Source organism: Danio rerio, chromosome 25, assembly GCF_052040795.2.
Source record: "Danio rerio strain M-AB ecotype USA chromosome 25, GRCz13ab, whole genome shotgun sequence".
NCBI lineage: Eukaryota > Metazoa > Chordata > Actinopteri > Cypriniformes > Danionidae > Danio > Danio rerio.
This window is the reverse complement of record NC_141045.1, coordinates 26,932,961-26,946,332: the sequence shown is the minus strand read 5'-3', so window position 1 is coordinate 26,946,332 and position 13,372 is coordinate 26,932,961. Positions and strand designations below refer to the sequence as shown.

The following is a 13,372-nucleotide window of genomic DNA, read 5'->3' as shown; positions in this document are numbered from 1 at the left end:
AATAGATAAATAAATAAAAACATTACACGTAAGCTCAGTGAAACCTCACCTATCATTGAAAGGGTCCAGGTCAAAGGGATCTCCATAGACAGAAAGGGAAGCTGCTCCAATTTCTGCCCTCATACTTCCTAAACTGTACTCTGAAGGCCGATAAACAGAGGGAATGATGGAACCAGACTCTGGCTTCTTAATCCCTAGACTCCGTGCAATTCGGCCTCTGGAATTAGTTTCTTTCTTCACCACCTCATGGGGCAAAAACATTTTGGCTTACCACTTTTATCCTATATTTCCAAACTTCCATGTCTTTTTTATAGAGTAGTTAAAACAATACATACAATCAGTAAACACCTACAGCGCTCAGCACAGAAGAATATACCCCCACAAATCTCTCATTTAAATTTATATTTTCTATAGGATGCATCAAAATATTGTACTTGTGCATATACATTTCTTTAGTCAGTACTTAAGCCAAATCTGGAGCTAAACTAACAAAATAACTTACAACATTTTAAAAAAATAGTAGCCAAAATTTATATGTTAGGAAAAAATATAAAATAAAATTTTCAAAAACAGCAAAAATCAAGAGAAAAAAAATATATACAATTCTGTTGAAATCTTGTAGTCTGTAAATTATTTTGCAATATTTTGCATGAACTTAAATGTATTGTCTTTACATTTCTAAAGACTAAAATATTATTTTAATAAATATATCTGTTTAATAAATCTGTTTTGTTCAAATGCACCAATATATTACCCATATTCCCTGAGAAATGGATAAAATATTCATTTTCAAAATGGGGTGTACTCCTAAATGCTGAGCAATGTATATCACAGATTTCAAAAACCAAAAATAACAACAAACTTTAAACAAATCAGGCTACAAAAACATTAAAAATATGCATAAAACCTGGGTTATACATCTACCAAGAACTCACCAGTTTTCGTCTCAATTTTGACCTCCTGACTTTACGTTTGCGTCTTTTCACTCCCCTGCTTGGTTTCCCACCTGAGGTTGATGAGGATTTACTTTTGCTTTTCCTTCTTTTAACTATTAAGGGAATCACATTTAGTTCAGACAGGAACAAACAAATCACCCTTAATTTACACAGAGAAGTTAAAATATAAAACAAACAAATTTTAAAGTATATATGATGGCTTATTTTATCACCTGTCTTTCTTCTACGGCGGGGTCTGGAGCGTGGGGTCAAGTCTCGGACATACACGGCTGTGTTGAGTCCTGCCACTACAGCATTGATGGTTTCATCCAACCATGTGGACTGCATCATATATCTGGGAGCAAGCTAAAACACACACAAACAAGAACTCAGCTTGCTTATGGCAATTGTGGTTCTGCACAATTAATCTTTAAAGGTTAATAGAGTCTGCTGTTTATGCATCTTTCAGAGTTTACAGTGCACCCTGAAAGTATTCACAGCACTTTTTTGGTTAAATTTTGTTGCCTTAATCCAAAATCCTAAAATCAAAAAAATTGTACAAACAGTACTCCATAATTCTAATTTGAGAAAGCTAGTTTGAAATCTTAGAAAATTTATAATAATAATTGTTAATTAACAATAATATAATCCTAATCAATACATTTAGATAACCTAAATGATGACATGCAAGCACATTGCCGCCAAATGATATATATATATATATATATATATATATATATATATATATATATATATATATATATATATATATTCTAAAAAAAGCAATACCTAATCTTGGAGAGAGGTAAAACATCCTTTATTAGTGAAAAACATTAATGAAAAAAGTGTCAACTTCAAAACAGATGAGAATTAAACATCCCAAGTGAGTCTGAAGACAAACCATTTTAAAAATCATAAAATAAAAATCTTCTTTACCCTAAATACTTGACACTTGAATAATGATAGAGTAGAGGTACTGAGTGAATAACATTATAGTGGTGTAGCAGAGAGGTATGCAAGGCATGCCTCAAATTGCGTTGAGTTATTTTTTTTGTGGCAACTGATGCTCGTTAACCTATAGAAAACCAAATAAATAGATAGATTGTTAAACTTGATTTTATGATCAATAAAAATACTATTTCCATCAAAACTCAAAGACATACTATGTTTCACCTAAATCAGTGTTTCTCAACCATGTTCCTGGATGACCAAATCTCTTTTTTGAAATTTTCAAATCTCTCCAGAGATGTTCTTTCAGGTTCAGGTCTGGGCTCTGGCTAGACCAATGAAACATTCAAAGAGTCCACTAGCCACACATTTTGTTATATTGACTGTTTATTTTCATTGGTCTGTCAATAGAGAAACCGTGCCCTAGTTTCAGGCATGATAATCGTAACCGAACCGAATCGTGAGACCAGTATAGGTTCACACCTCTACGAGCCAGGGCTTTTATCGAGCCAGGCCGGGCCAATCGCCCGGGAGGTTGAGCAGTGAGGCCGAAATCATGTCGCGTTTCCACTGTCAGGTTAGTAGCTCACAGCTCGTCATGCAAACCCCGCCCCCAGAACATCACCTGAATCGAACGTCACTCAATCCACCCACTTCAGCGGGAATCAGGCAGATAAAGCACATCACATCATCACGAAACTATTAAAATTAGGACAACCAAAACAAACAAATGAAACGTTACTGTACAGCAGTACAATGTATGTCTATACGCACATGCCTGTGTGTTCTCATTCATCATATTCATTTACTCGCCGACCGACTGTTGGCATCGAAATCCAGTGGTCTTGCCACTAACGGAGGGACCCAGCGCAGGGAGTGCACACATCAATAATATAAAACAACATATATAAAATTCTCCGTTAATAACTCGATATAAAATTTTATAACATCCTCAGTTGTCTAACATTCATCCAAAATGCTCCTGAGAAAACTGAAACATTAATTTTTCCTAATAGGCTTTATGACACTAAATAGGTGATTCCCTTTATTTAAAGATGTTGCTTATTATATGTTAAGTAAAGGAAAGTGTTGAGTGTTTCAGCACATAAGAGCAGCACGTAATAAAATATAGCCTATATTTCGTTGCGCTCAGCAGCTATGAACAAACAAAGCTCTTTGTGTATTTAAAATTTCCTTTTTTAATTTTACCACGTCATTTAAAAACATACACACTTGTTTGAGGACACAGAACACATTTTGAACTTGCAGTTTTCCCCGATGCGTCAAAAAAGTGCTGCGCAGCTGAAGACAGAAAAAAAGGTCGCCTAGTTTCTGCTTTCACTCACCCCGAAAATGCTCTGTTTGCATGATTTGATTAATATCATCGTATCCAAATACTTTATAAATAATATGTAAAACATTCTCCAGTGTTTATCGTTTTTAGAAAACATCTAAAATCTTTTTTTCAGATAGGCTTTTGAAAAATCAAAGTTTAACATGGCTTTAAAACAGTTTGATATAGTACCTAATTGTTATAGCTAGCTTTTGTTAGTTTTATATTGGTTTATTTATTTAATGTTTTTTTTTATTATATCTGATATTTGTAATTCTTTAAATTATTTTAATATAGCTTAGGCCATTTTATCTAGATATGACACTATTGTGTTGAGCCTACAAAAGTGGACACTACATTTGTAAAGTTTAATGTCTTTCTGTTGTATTCATATAGTGTATTATCTCCAAAATAAATTAAAACAATAAAAAAGAAAAGAAAAAAGCCGCTCGCGGTATCAGAGCTATGAAGGGAGTGCTCTTTTCCTCTGTCTCACACACACATAAAGGCATCTAAACGCGCACAAACACACCTTTTAAACTTGACAAAAACTCTCGAAAACCTTTACTGTCAATTGTGTCTTTAATATGGTGTAAAGATTATTATGCGTTATTGAAACATCAAGGAGGATGCAGCAAAGAAAAGTCACTTATAAATTAAAACTACTTTATTATTTCATGCAACAGCCTTACATTTAAAAGAGAAACATAAGATTGATCATATGCAAAAAGACCCCAGCCTATAATTAGTTTCAGATGTTTTCTTTCCCTTATTTATTTATTTGTTTATGTTTTTGGCGCATGTACTCTTCTGCAATCGGAAAACTGTCCCCGCCTCCCCTTTCACTACGCCCCGAAGCCCCGGCTGGCCCTCTTTGTACTAAGGTATTCGGCGGGCCAAAAAAAGCCAGCTGCTGGCCCCAGGAAAGCCCCGATTTGAACCGATTAGGCCCCGGAAGTGATAGTGGGAACGCGACTGGCCTTGGCTCGCTCGCTTTAGGTGCGATAGTGGTAACGCGGCTAATGACCATCAGCCTTTTGGTAGCCTCGCTCTCCAAAGGTGCATTTCAGCAGCATGTAATGGCACGGTTAGGCTCGGCTTGGCCATAACATTACCAAAATGCAATATATAAAGACACACAGATAATTATAGGCTAGATGGAATAGTTATTATATTTGCTGCATGAGCATAAAAAAAAAAGAGTGAAGTCAGCTACAGCTGCTGCAGGAACATTTTATTGGGGTCAGTAGACAAGGTGCAGATGTTCTTCTTATTTTGAGATGTCTGTACAAGTATTTAGAGTCTGCCAATGTGATGTGAAGTGTAAGACGAAAAGAAAAGTCTTGATGCACAAAGCAGTCCCACATACATTTATAGCTGGTACATACATTTGAATAACTAGGCACAAAAGAAAATAAAGGCTTATGGTGTGTTTACACCAGACACGGATTAATCGTCAAGTGTGAGTAATTTACATGTTAAGTCAATGCATAGAAGCAATCAGACATCCGATGGCATTATTTACGAGAATGAGGCGAATGACGCAGCACTAATTGAGCATTTTGAGAATTGAACATGCTTAATGCGTGATTTGCACTGGTTGAAAAGTATAGACTTTAGTAAACATTTGTGCCATGCTAACCAATCAGGTGTTTGCTCTAGTAGGAGCATGATTATGACATAGTGCTTGTAGTTGGTGTCTTGAGGGGAAATCCTCCTGCTGACACAGGTCAACAGCTAACCAAACTGGGACCAGCTCAGTCAGAAGTACTGCTGAAAGCGCCTGTTATCCAGGCACAGCTTCTGGAAGAGTTGATGAACTCACAGAGGTGGGTGCACCTCGAAAGCATCTAATGGACCCAGACATTGCACAGAACAAATCATCCTTCCTAAAAATAAGTTTTTCATCCTTCCTAAATCACAAAAAGTGGTGTATCAATTGCCTGACTTGCACATCTGGGGCCTTATGTACGAAGACTTAAAATGGAAATCATACTAAAACATTGCGTACGCACAAAGCTGTAAATGAAAAAAAAATTCAGATGTATGAAACACTGCGTACACCGAATCCCACGCATAATCTTTTGTACATCCGAATGAACGCGAAACTGAGCGCACATGCACGAGCGCAAAACCCCTCCCTGCCTCCTCCCCCGTATGAATATACTAATGACTCTACTTTGGCAAAACCCAACGAAAAAGCAATGACAAAAGCAAACAAAAAGAGAAACTTTGAACAGAATGTGAAATGAAGGTGCTGCCTTCGGAGGTAGACCAGAGAAAAATTGTGTTATTTGCAAGTTTGTCCTCCGGAATTAACAACAAAAGAAAAAAAATAGAGTGGTGAGAGTTTAGCTGATGCGGTTAACACAGTTAAGTCTGCACATCGCACTGTGTGGATTAAAAAAAGAAATAGTGTGATTTATATGAGTACAATGTTGTAGTATCCCTAACAGTCTCAGTATCGCTGCTCGTAAAACGAATGATAACACGTTCAAGCATGAACTCGGTTCGAATCCAGCGTCTAATGAACTCATTCTTCTTTCCCCCCCCCACTACATATCAGATTTTGCCTAATATTTATCACGGGAAAGACAAGTAGAAATCATTAATAAGTATGTGCATCATATTTTATTGGCACATTTATTGAATGGAAATGTTTCTGATTCACGCATGCAAATTCATCTTTACATGGTGCCTTTATAGCAATGTGCGGCAGTAGATCGCTCCCATTACATTGGGAAGACAGGAGACCACTGCAAAATGCCCTTTAAAGGTTTGCCTGGTCACCTGAATGGTATGGAAACCTTATATACCTGCTAGATCAACCGTCTCATACAGCTGCCATTGCAAGGCTCAGACACTTTGTAGAGAGCAATTTATAACACAACTGCCTCTAGAAGTCGCCAATGGAACAGACACGCACAAAAAATGTGCATACGCCAACCATAAAGCTGGCGTAGAGCAGCGCACATTCCCACGTTCATTTCCTCGTTAGTAAATCCAAACGGGAGCGATTCTGAGTGTGAAACCTGGCGTACACAAAGTTTTTGTGCGTACGCAGCATTGATACATGAGGCCCCTGAACTTTTAAAAAAATGGTTTCATTTTCAGCATCCAACAACTGAGCAGAACTAAATGTGTCTATTTATCGTGAATGTAATGTAAAAGTTCAAATCAATGAGAAGAGTTGTTTTCTGCTGAAGTTATGCAGAAATTAGGTTAACTTTCTTACTGTAGTTAGTGTCAGTTATGCTTGTCTAAAAAGCAAGTGATTAAACTAAGCCTTTGACTCATTGTCTTGTTAAAAAAGTATATGTATAGCTAGCTAATAATAAATTCTAGAGATGTGGACCTTGTTTCTTTTAATTTTCAAAAATTAAAAACATAATCTCTCATTAACATCCCCAACTTGGAGTAAAGTCTTTTGAGAGAGTTCAAGTATTTTGCTCATGAGTGAGGAAAGAATAGAATGTGAGACTGACAGGCGGATCGGTGCAGCGGCAGCAGTTATGTAGTCGATGAACTGTTTCGTTGTGGTAAAATGGAGCTGAGCAGAAAACGAAGCTCTCGATTCATCAGTCAATCTACGTTCCTACTCTCACCTATTGTCATGAGCTTTGGGTCATGACAGAAAGCCCAAGATCTCGGATACAAGTGGCTGAAATTAGTTTTCTTTGCAGGGTGGCAGGGCGCATCCTTATAGATAGGATAAGGAGCTCTGTCACCGAGAGGAGCTCGGAGTAGAGCTGCTGCTCCACCACATTGAGAGATGTCAGCTGAGGTGGCTCAGGCATCGGTTTCAGATGCCAGCTGGACGCCTACCTAGGGAGATGTTTTAGGCATGTCCCACCAGGAGGAGACCTCGGGGAAGACCCAGAACAAACTGGAGGGACTATGTCTCTCGGCTGGCCTGGGAACGCCTCGGGATCCCCCAGAAGTGCTGGAGGAAGTGTCTGGAGAAAGGGAAGTCTGGGGTTCTCTCCTGAGACTGCTGCCCCCGCGACCCGGCCCCAGAAAAGTGGATGAAAATGAATGAATGAAAAACACACTTTTTACAGGGCAGCTATATTGTTAAAGACAAACGCTAGTTATTTTTTCCCACTATTGGTTAAAAAAATATTTTGATTAAAAAAGGAATTAAAACAAAACAATGTTGAAAGATCAAGAGCCTTTCAGACAGAGGTATGAATTTCTGTTTTCATGTGATTTTATAAACTGATGGTTAGGATTGTGCAATTAATCGAAAATTTTTTATTTCTAACGATTATGAAAAACCATTAATCGAGATAAGCGATTATTGCATCATATACCTCCCCCTTTCTAGTTGTACAAATTTGTTGCTCTTAAAAGCGTGAAAGACCGCATGCTTTGTGTGTGTGTGTGCGCGTGTTTGTGTGCGGCTTGCACACACAATCAGAAGCATGCAGTCAGCATTCTGTCTCATTCGCACACTGAGACGAGCAGAGCGCACACATCTAAAGTCATCTTAATTGAGCGATTTAATGGTCAAATAGGTGTCAAAGCCCGGTGTTTAGTGATTATTCATCTTAACCCTCATTTGTGTAATAAACAAACGAGCTGATAATAAAAAGACATGTGAAACGGAAACCATTAAAGTGACAGTGCAATATTTCTGCTGCCGCCTGTTTTTATCATTATTCAAACAACTAAAGGAGAGCATCCCTCGCTGCTCTTGACTGAAGACTTTTGTAGCTAAAGTGTTTTTCTTACAGTGAAGATGCTTCAAGCACAGTTTGTTTCATATTTTTATTCTATTGTATTTATTTCTCTTTCCTTTGCTGGATGGAAAAAAAAAACTGCATATATGCAGTTGAAGTCAGAATTATTAGCCCTCCCGAATATTAGCAAAAGGGGCTAATAATATTGACCTTAAAATAGGTTTCAAAATATTCAAACCTGTTTTTATTCTAGCCAAAATAAAACAAATAAGCCTTTCTCCAGAAGAAAAAAAAAGAGGAAATAATGTTAAAATTCCTTGCTCTATTAAACATCATTTAGGAAATATTTATTTAAAAAAAATTCTCAGGAGCGTTAATAATTTTGACTTCAACTGATAATTGTTTTGAATAATCGTTATTACATTTAAGACCAAAATATTCGTGATTATGATTTTTTTTTCAAAATTAAGCAGTCCTACTGATGATATAAGATTTATGTATTGAATATGTTTGAAATATTTTAATATGATTATAAAATATTTTTATAGAATTTCTCCAGGGAAATGTTATAATCGTAAGAAATATTATCATCACAATATTCAACAATATCGCATGTTTTCCCAATATTAAGGAATCAACCTAAAATAAGACATATTTAAGTATGCCTGTTGTCATTGACTAAGGCAGTTTGCTTAATCTGTCAAAGAGCTATCAAATAGATAAAACTTACTACACTGTAAACAAAGGACTCATATGAAAGGAACAAATAATACAATTAAACCAACAGATAGATAAAATTCTGTGCTTTGCAATTAAAAGCAGAGAGGGTGGTATGTTTATTTTGAATATATATATTTCAAAAAGTAGAGATAACAAGTGCCTAACAAGTTCTTAGACCATTCATTCTATCAAATGGTTTCCTCTACAGCAGTGGTTCTCAAACTTTTTTCATCAATTACAACCTCAGAAAAAAAATGTCTCTCCAAGTCCCACTATAAAGACCAGTATCGAAATACTGTAGCGTAGTAAGCCCAATAAAGCAGCTATAGCTCTGGACAGTTTAAAAACGTGGCAGATTAATTCCTATTATTAAGAATATTTTTTTATTGTCAGCCACTTTAAACATTATAAATAGTTAGAACATTAACAGTGTACTGTGCTTATAGGTAAAAATAAATAAATAAATAAATAAATAAAACATTTAAATTAAAATTTGCTTTTAAAATGTAAAAATGAGGACACCTGTAAATATGGGCTATATGTCATCATATTCATATATAAATTATTTTTGATAATTTTTTAAATACAAGTAGCATGTACATATGACATATTTGATTCCATCGCGTACCACTAAAAGGAAGCCCGCATACCACTAGTGGTACACGCACCACAGTTTGAGAACCACTGCTCTACAGCATAAACTAATGTGATGTTTTATGGGCATTCCCGGCTATGTCGACCAAGTAAATTAATATGAGTATTTAACTCTTTCCACCCAGTTTATTACATGAAGTAAATGTCAGAAATTAAAAAAAAATTACTTATTAAAATTTTTAAAATGCGACAGTAAATATATTCGATTTTACCACTAGGTGTAAAATTTCTTTTAGAATCCATATCCAAACATCCAATTGTTAAAGCATTAAACCAAGTGTAGGGCTGGGCGATATGGCCTTTTTATTTTAAATCTTCAATTTTATTTATTTTATTTTATTTTTTTTTTACAAAAAAAAAAAAAAATCCCACAAAAAAAAATGTGTTGAAGATTTAACCTACATAATTAGCTTAAGCATATAATTATATAAATTTAGGATAAAAAGAAATTCTAAAGACAAAACTTTCCCTTAAGCTGTCACTTAAAGTTCAAATTTAACAAGATTTATTTACAATTGCATACAAGACTCTTATAACAATAATGTCAGTTAAAGCATTTTATAAGATTACAATGAAAGTAAACTAGAGTGAAAGTTTAAAGTGTTAAAAAGGGTTTCAAGATGATCCATTTCATCATCTTGTACTGTTTATTTCAACATGAAGTGACACTTCGAGGTTTATTCAGCGTTATACAAGTTCATATTAATTACTTATGCTATGCTAATTGGTTACCTTTTATTGCTTTTATTTGCATCGGGCTGCTGTATCTGCTAGACTCCTAGTGCACATAGTGAGTTTTGTCAGTGTTGATATGTACAGTACTGAACGTCTTTGCGGCTGGGTCATGTAATTTATCCAGTAACAGCAAAATCGGATTCATTTGCACTTTCATATCTTGTCCATTAAATGTCTATTATCTATTCAGATGCCTAGTCTTTCACGATTTCTATTTTTTTTGTGATAAAAATGACAATTTTGTGGTGGTAATTCCCATAAATTTGTGGACAATTTTTTGATTAAAAAAAAAAACAAAACATTTAAATGTAAAAAAATTATCAGTATTTACCATGTTAGGTAGCCTACTATACTATGCTAGGTATGCAATCTGAAACAATGACAATGAAACAATCATAAAAATAAAGCTTCTTTATTTTGGTCTCTAGTCAAGACCTGTAAGGTATGGATTAAGCCAAAGCAAGGTTGCATTAATCTCATTTTCATCCAAGATCTTAATTTCTCTCAGACTTCACTCCACCGGAGCATCGGACATCATGTCACACATAGGACATATTCTAGGGCTTCCCCTAGCTTAATACACCTAAAACATGTATTGCCATAAAGCTCGTCAATGGCAGGGAACAGAAGCGTTCTCTTGTTAACTACAGCAAAAGAATTAAACGAAATAATTTATTGATTTGACGCACATCATAATACCAGCCAAAGGACAAATAATGTACTTCAATTCTGTCACGTCTAGGAATGGGACGATAACCGTTTTCAAGGTATACCACGGTTTGGAAAAGTCAAAGTTTAAAAAATTTTCTGTAATACTGTACCTAAGGTTTGTGTAATATTTTTATTTAATTTTTTTTAGGACAACAGTATCTTCAGCATAAAAATATCCAAAGATGCTATTTTAAATTGTAAAGAAATCTGTGGTTTTGAAATTAATGAAAACAGCAGAAGTCAATGATTCATTTGAATTATTTAGCCTGATATGTTTTCTGCTCCAAACTATCATAAATCTTTCAAAAAATAAAATATATTGTTTTCAAAGTTTTTGTTTTTTTACCCAGACATTTAAAAAGAATTTATTTTAGAGCAGTAATCGCAATAACGTGATATTTTTATCCAAGGTTATCATACCATCAGAATCTTACACTGGCCATATTACCAAAAATATAATTTCATAATATGGTTTGAAACTTGATGTTTTGTGTGATTATTTTTCATTTAATCAAGAATTTTGCAGAATCGCAAAAACTTGTGACTTTTTGTTGATTTCGTGTTGGATTTAGCGATCTCGAAATCGCGAAAAATAAAGTGGTCTGATTATTACTTCTCACGGTGAGAAATACTAAATGTGGCATGTGAGCTGCTTTAAATGCATGATTGCATGTGTCTCACGGCGAATGTATGACTGAGAGTCCGTAATTATGCCTTTTAAGCTCTTTTCATTTCATAGAGCACAACATTTGTCTTCCCTGCTTGCTGCCATCTATTGTTTGTGTGTTTCTATGGTAAAGCCCAGAGGAGAGCATTGAAAATAGATTATCATTTAAACAATTCAATGTAAACTATACAGTTGAGTTAATTGATAAAGTCGATTTATCGGGCAGCCCTACATCAACAGTGAGACAACTCTTCTCAGCCCATTAGCAAATTAGTTAAGTGCATCAGCACATCTGTTATGCACTTATGAAGCAAAGCAAAAACATCATGCAAACCTGCTCTGCTGTGCGTGCCTGTGTGATACGATGCCTGTTGACACTGGCCCGAACTCGTTCGCTCTGCTGGGTCCGTGCAATAGCACGTGTCGGTCTGGACCGGGAATGACTAGTGGTGGGAAGAGAGCTGCTCTCCTCCTCACTGATTTGTTCAGAACCTTAACGAAAAAATTAGGAACAAAATATGGTTATTAAAACACCAATAACATTTTTAAATAAATGTTCCACTTATAACAGCAAAATTTTAAGCACTGAAAAAAAAAACAATCAGAAAACAAAAAATGTGTATTTAAATGCAATGACTTTTACAATATACATGTTATAATATGCATGTTTCATAGCTCAGTGACCTTACAGAGCATGTCAGAAAAATAATGAAGGCCTCATGACAATCACGTTTTTATGATTTACGACAACTGTTGTTGCTTTGGTAATGTCAAGTTATCTTAACAAAGACATTTGTGGATGGATGTGTATTTATGCATGTATGTATGCATGCATGTGTATATATATATATATATATATATATATATATATATATATATATATATATATATATATATATATATATATATATATATATATACACTTTAGCTCCATCCACAGATTCTCAATTGGATTTAAGAAAGGACTCTGACTAGGCCACTGTAAAATGTTTTTGGATGCTAACCATTTTTTCACTAATTTCGCTGTGTACTTTTTTGGCTCCTCTCTGAGATTCACTAATCAACACCGATCATTTTTAACATCCAAGCTTATTAATGATTAACTGATTAATGTCATCAGTCAATTCCTAAAAATTATGTTGTTTTAATAGGGAATGTATAGATTTGATTTTTTAAAAACAATTTTTAAAATGATTTTTAGAAGACATTATCATTTTCATTATAAAATTTATAATAATATGAAATTTTGATCTGTTCACACAAATAAAAAGTAACTTTTTTGTTTAACACATACCGCGAAACAGCATTATATATACCGTATTTTCCGCACTATAAAGCGCACCGGATTATAAGACGCAGTCTCAATTACGGGGTCTATTTCTGTACTTAACCCATACATAAGGCGCACCATATTATAAGGCGCACGCTAAAATACACTGTCTGCAAAAAAGGTAATGGAAGCAAAACAGTTAACATAGTTTAGTTGAACTTTATTGTACTATTTAACAATACACTCACATTATTATTTTTTTTAATCAGTCTTCTCCCAAAAATCCATCAAAGTCCTTATCTTCTGTGTCTGAATTGAACAGCTGGGCAGTTTCGTTATCAAACACGCCGGGTTCTCTCTCATCATTGTCGGAGTCAGTCTCATTGCCGGGTGGCTGTTCAGCAATGATGCCGGCTTTTGCGAAAGCTCGGACAACAGTTAAAGCAGACACCTTAGCCCAGTCATCCACAATCCATTCACATATGGTGGCGTAACTTGCCCGTCATGCCTACCAGTCTTAGTAAAAGTGTGTTCGCCGTGTGTCATCCATTGCTCCCACGCAGCTCGCAACTTCACTTTAAACGCCGTTTACACCAATATCCAGCGGTTGGAGTTCTTTTGTTAGTCCTCCCGGAATGACAGCAAGCTCCGAATTCATTAAAGTTGGTCTTCTAACTGTGGCCACCTTGCTTTGTACCCACAGAAACTCTGTTTTGT

At 35.3% G+C, this 13,372-nt stretch overlaps 2 protein-coding genes across 12 annotated transcripts in view; both read right to left on the bottom strand.

The window, feature by feature from the left end:
• The window catches only part of LOC147837713 (uncharacterized), a 977,861-nt gene that overhangs the window by 165,455 nt on the left and 799,034 nt on the right, over nt 1-13,372 (bottom strand). The window lies entirely within an intron of this gene.
• Nucleotides 1-13,372, bottom strand: part of phrf1 (PHD and ring finger domains 1) — a 45,737-nt gene that overhangs the window by 17,962 nt on the left and 14,403 nt on the right. For 5 of the 11 annotated variants that reach the window (XM_087312340.1, XM_087312337.1, XM_087312339.1 and 2 more), the window contains exons 8-11: nt 11,720-11,877; nt 1,169-1,301; nt 936-1,048; nt 50-243 (exon numbers count right to left, since the gene is read on the bottom strand). In XM_087312340.1, coding sequence (XP_087168466.1) covers nt 50-243; nt 936-1,048; nt 1,169-1,301; nt 11,720-11,877 — 598 coding nt within the window. Of the gene's footprint in view, nt 1-49; nt 244-935; nt 1,049-1,168; nt 1,302-7,041; nt 7,211-11,719; nt 11,878-13,372 lie in introns of those variants that run through there. The other 6 variants (XM_087312342.1, XM_087312344.1, XM_087312341.1 and 3 more) reach the window with 2 other exon arrangements.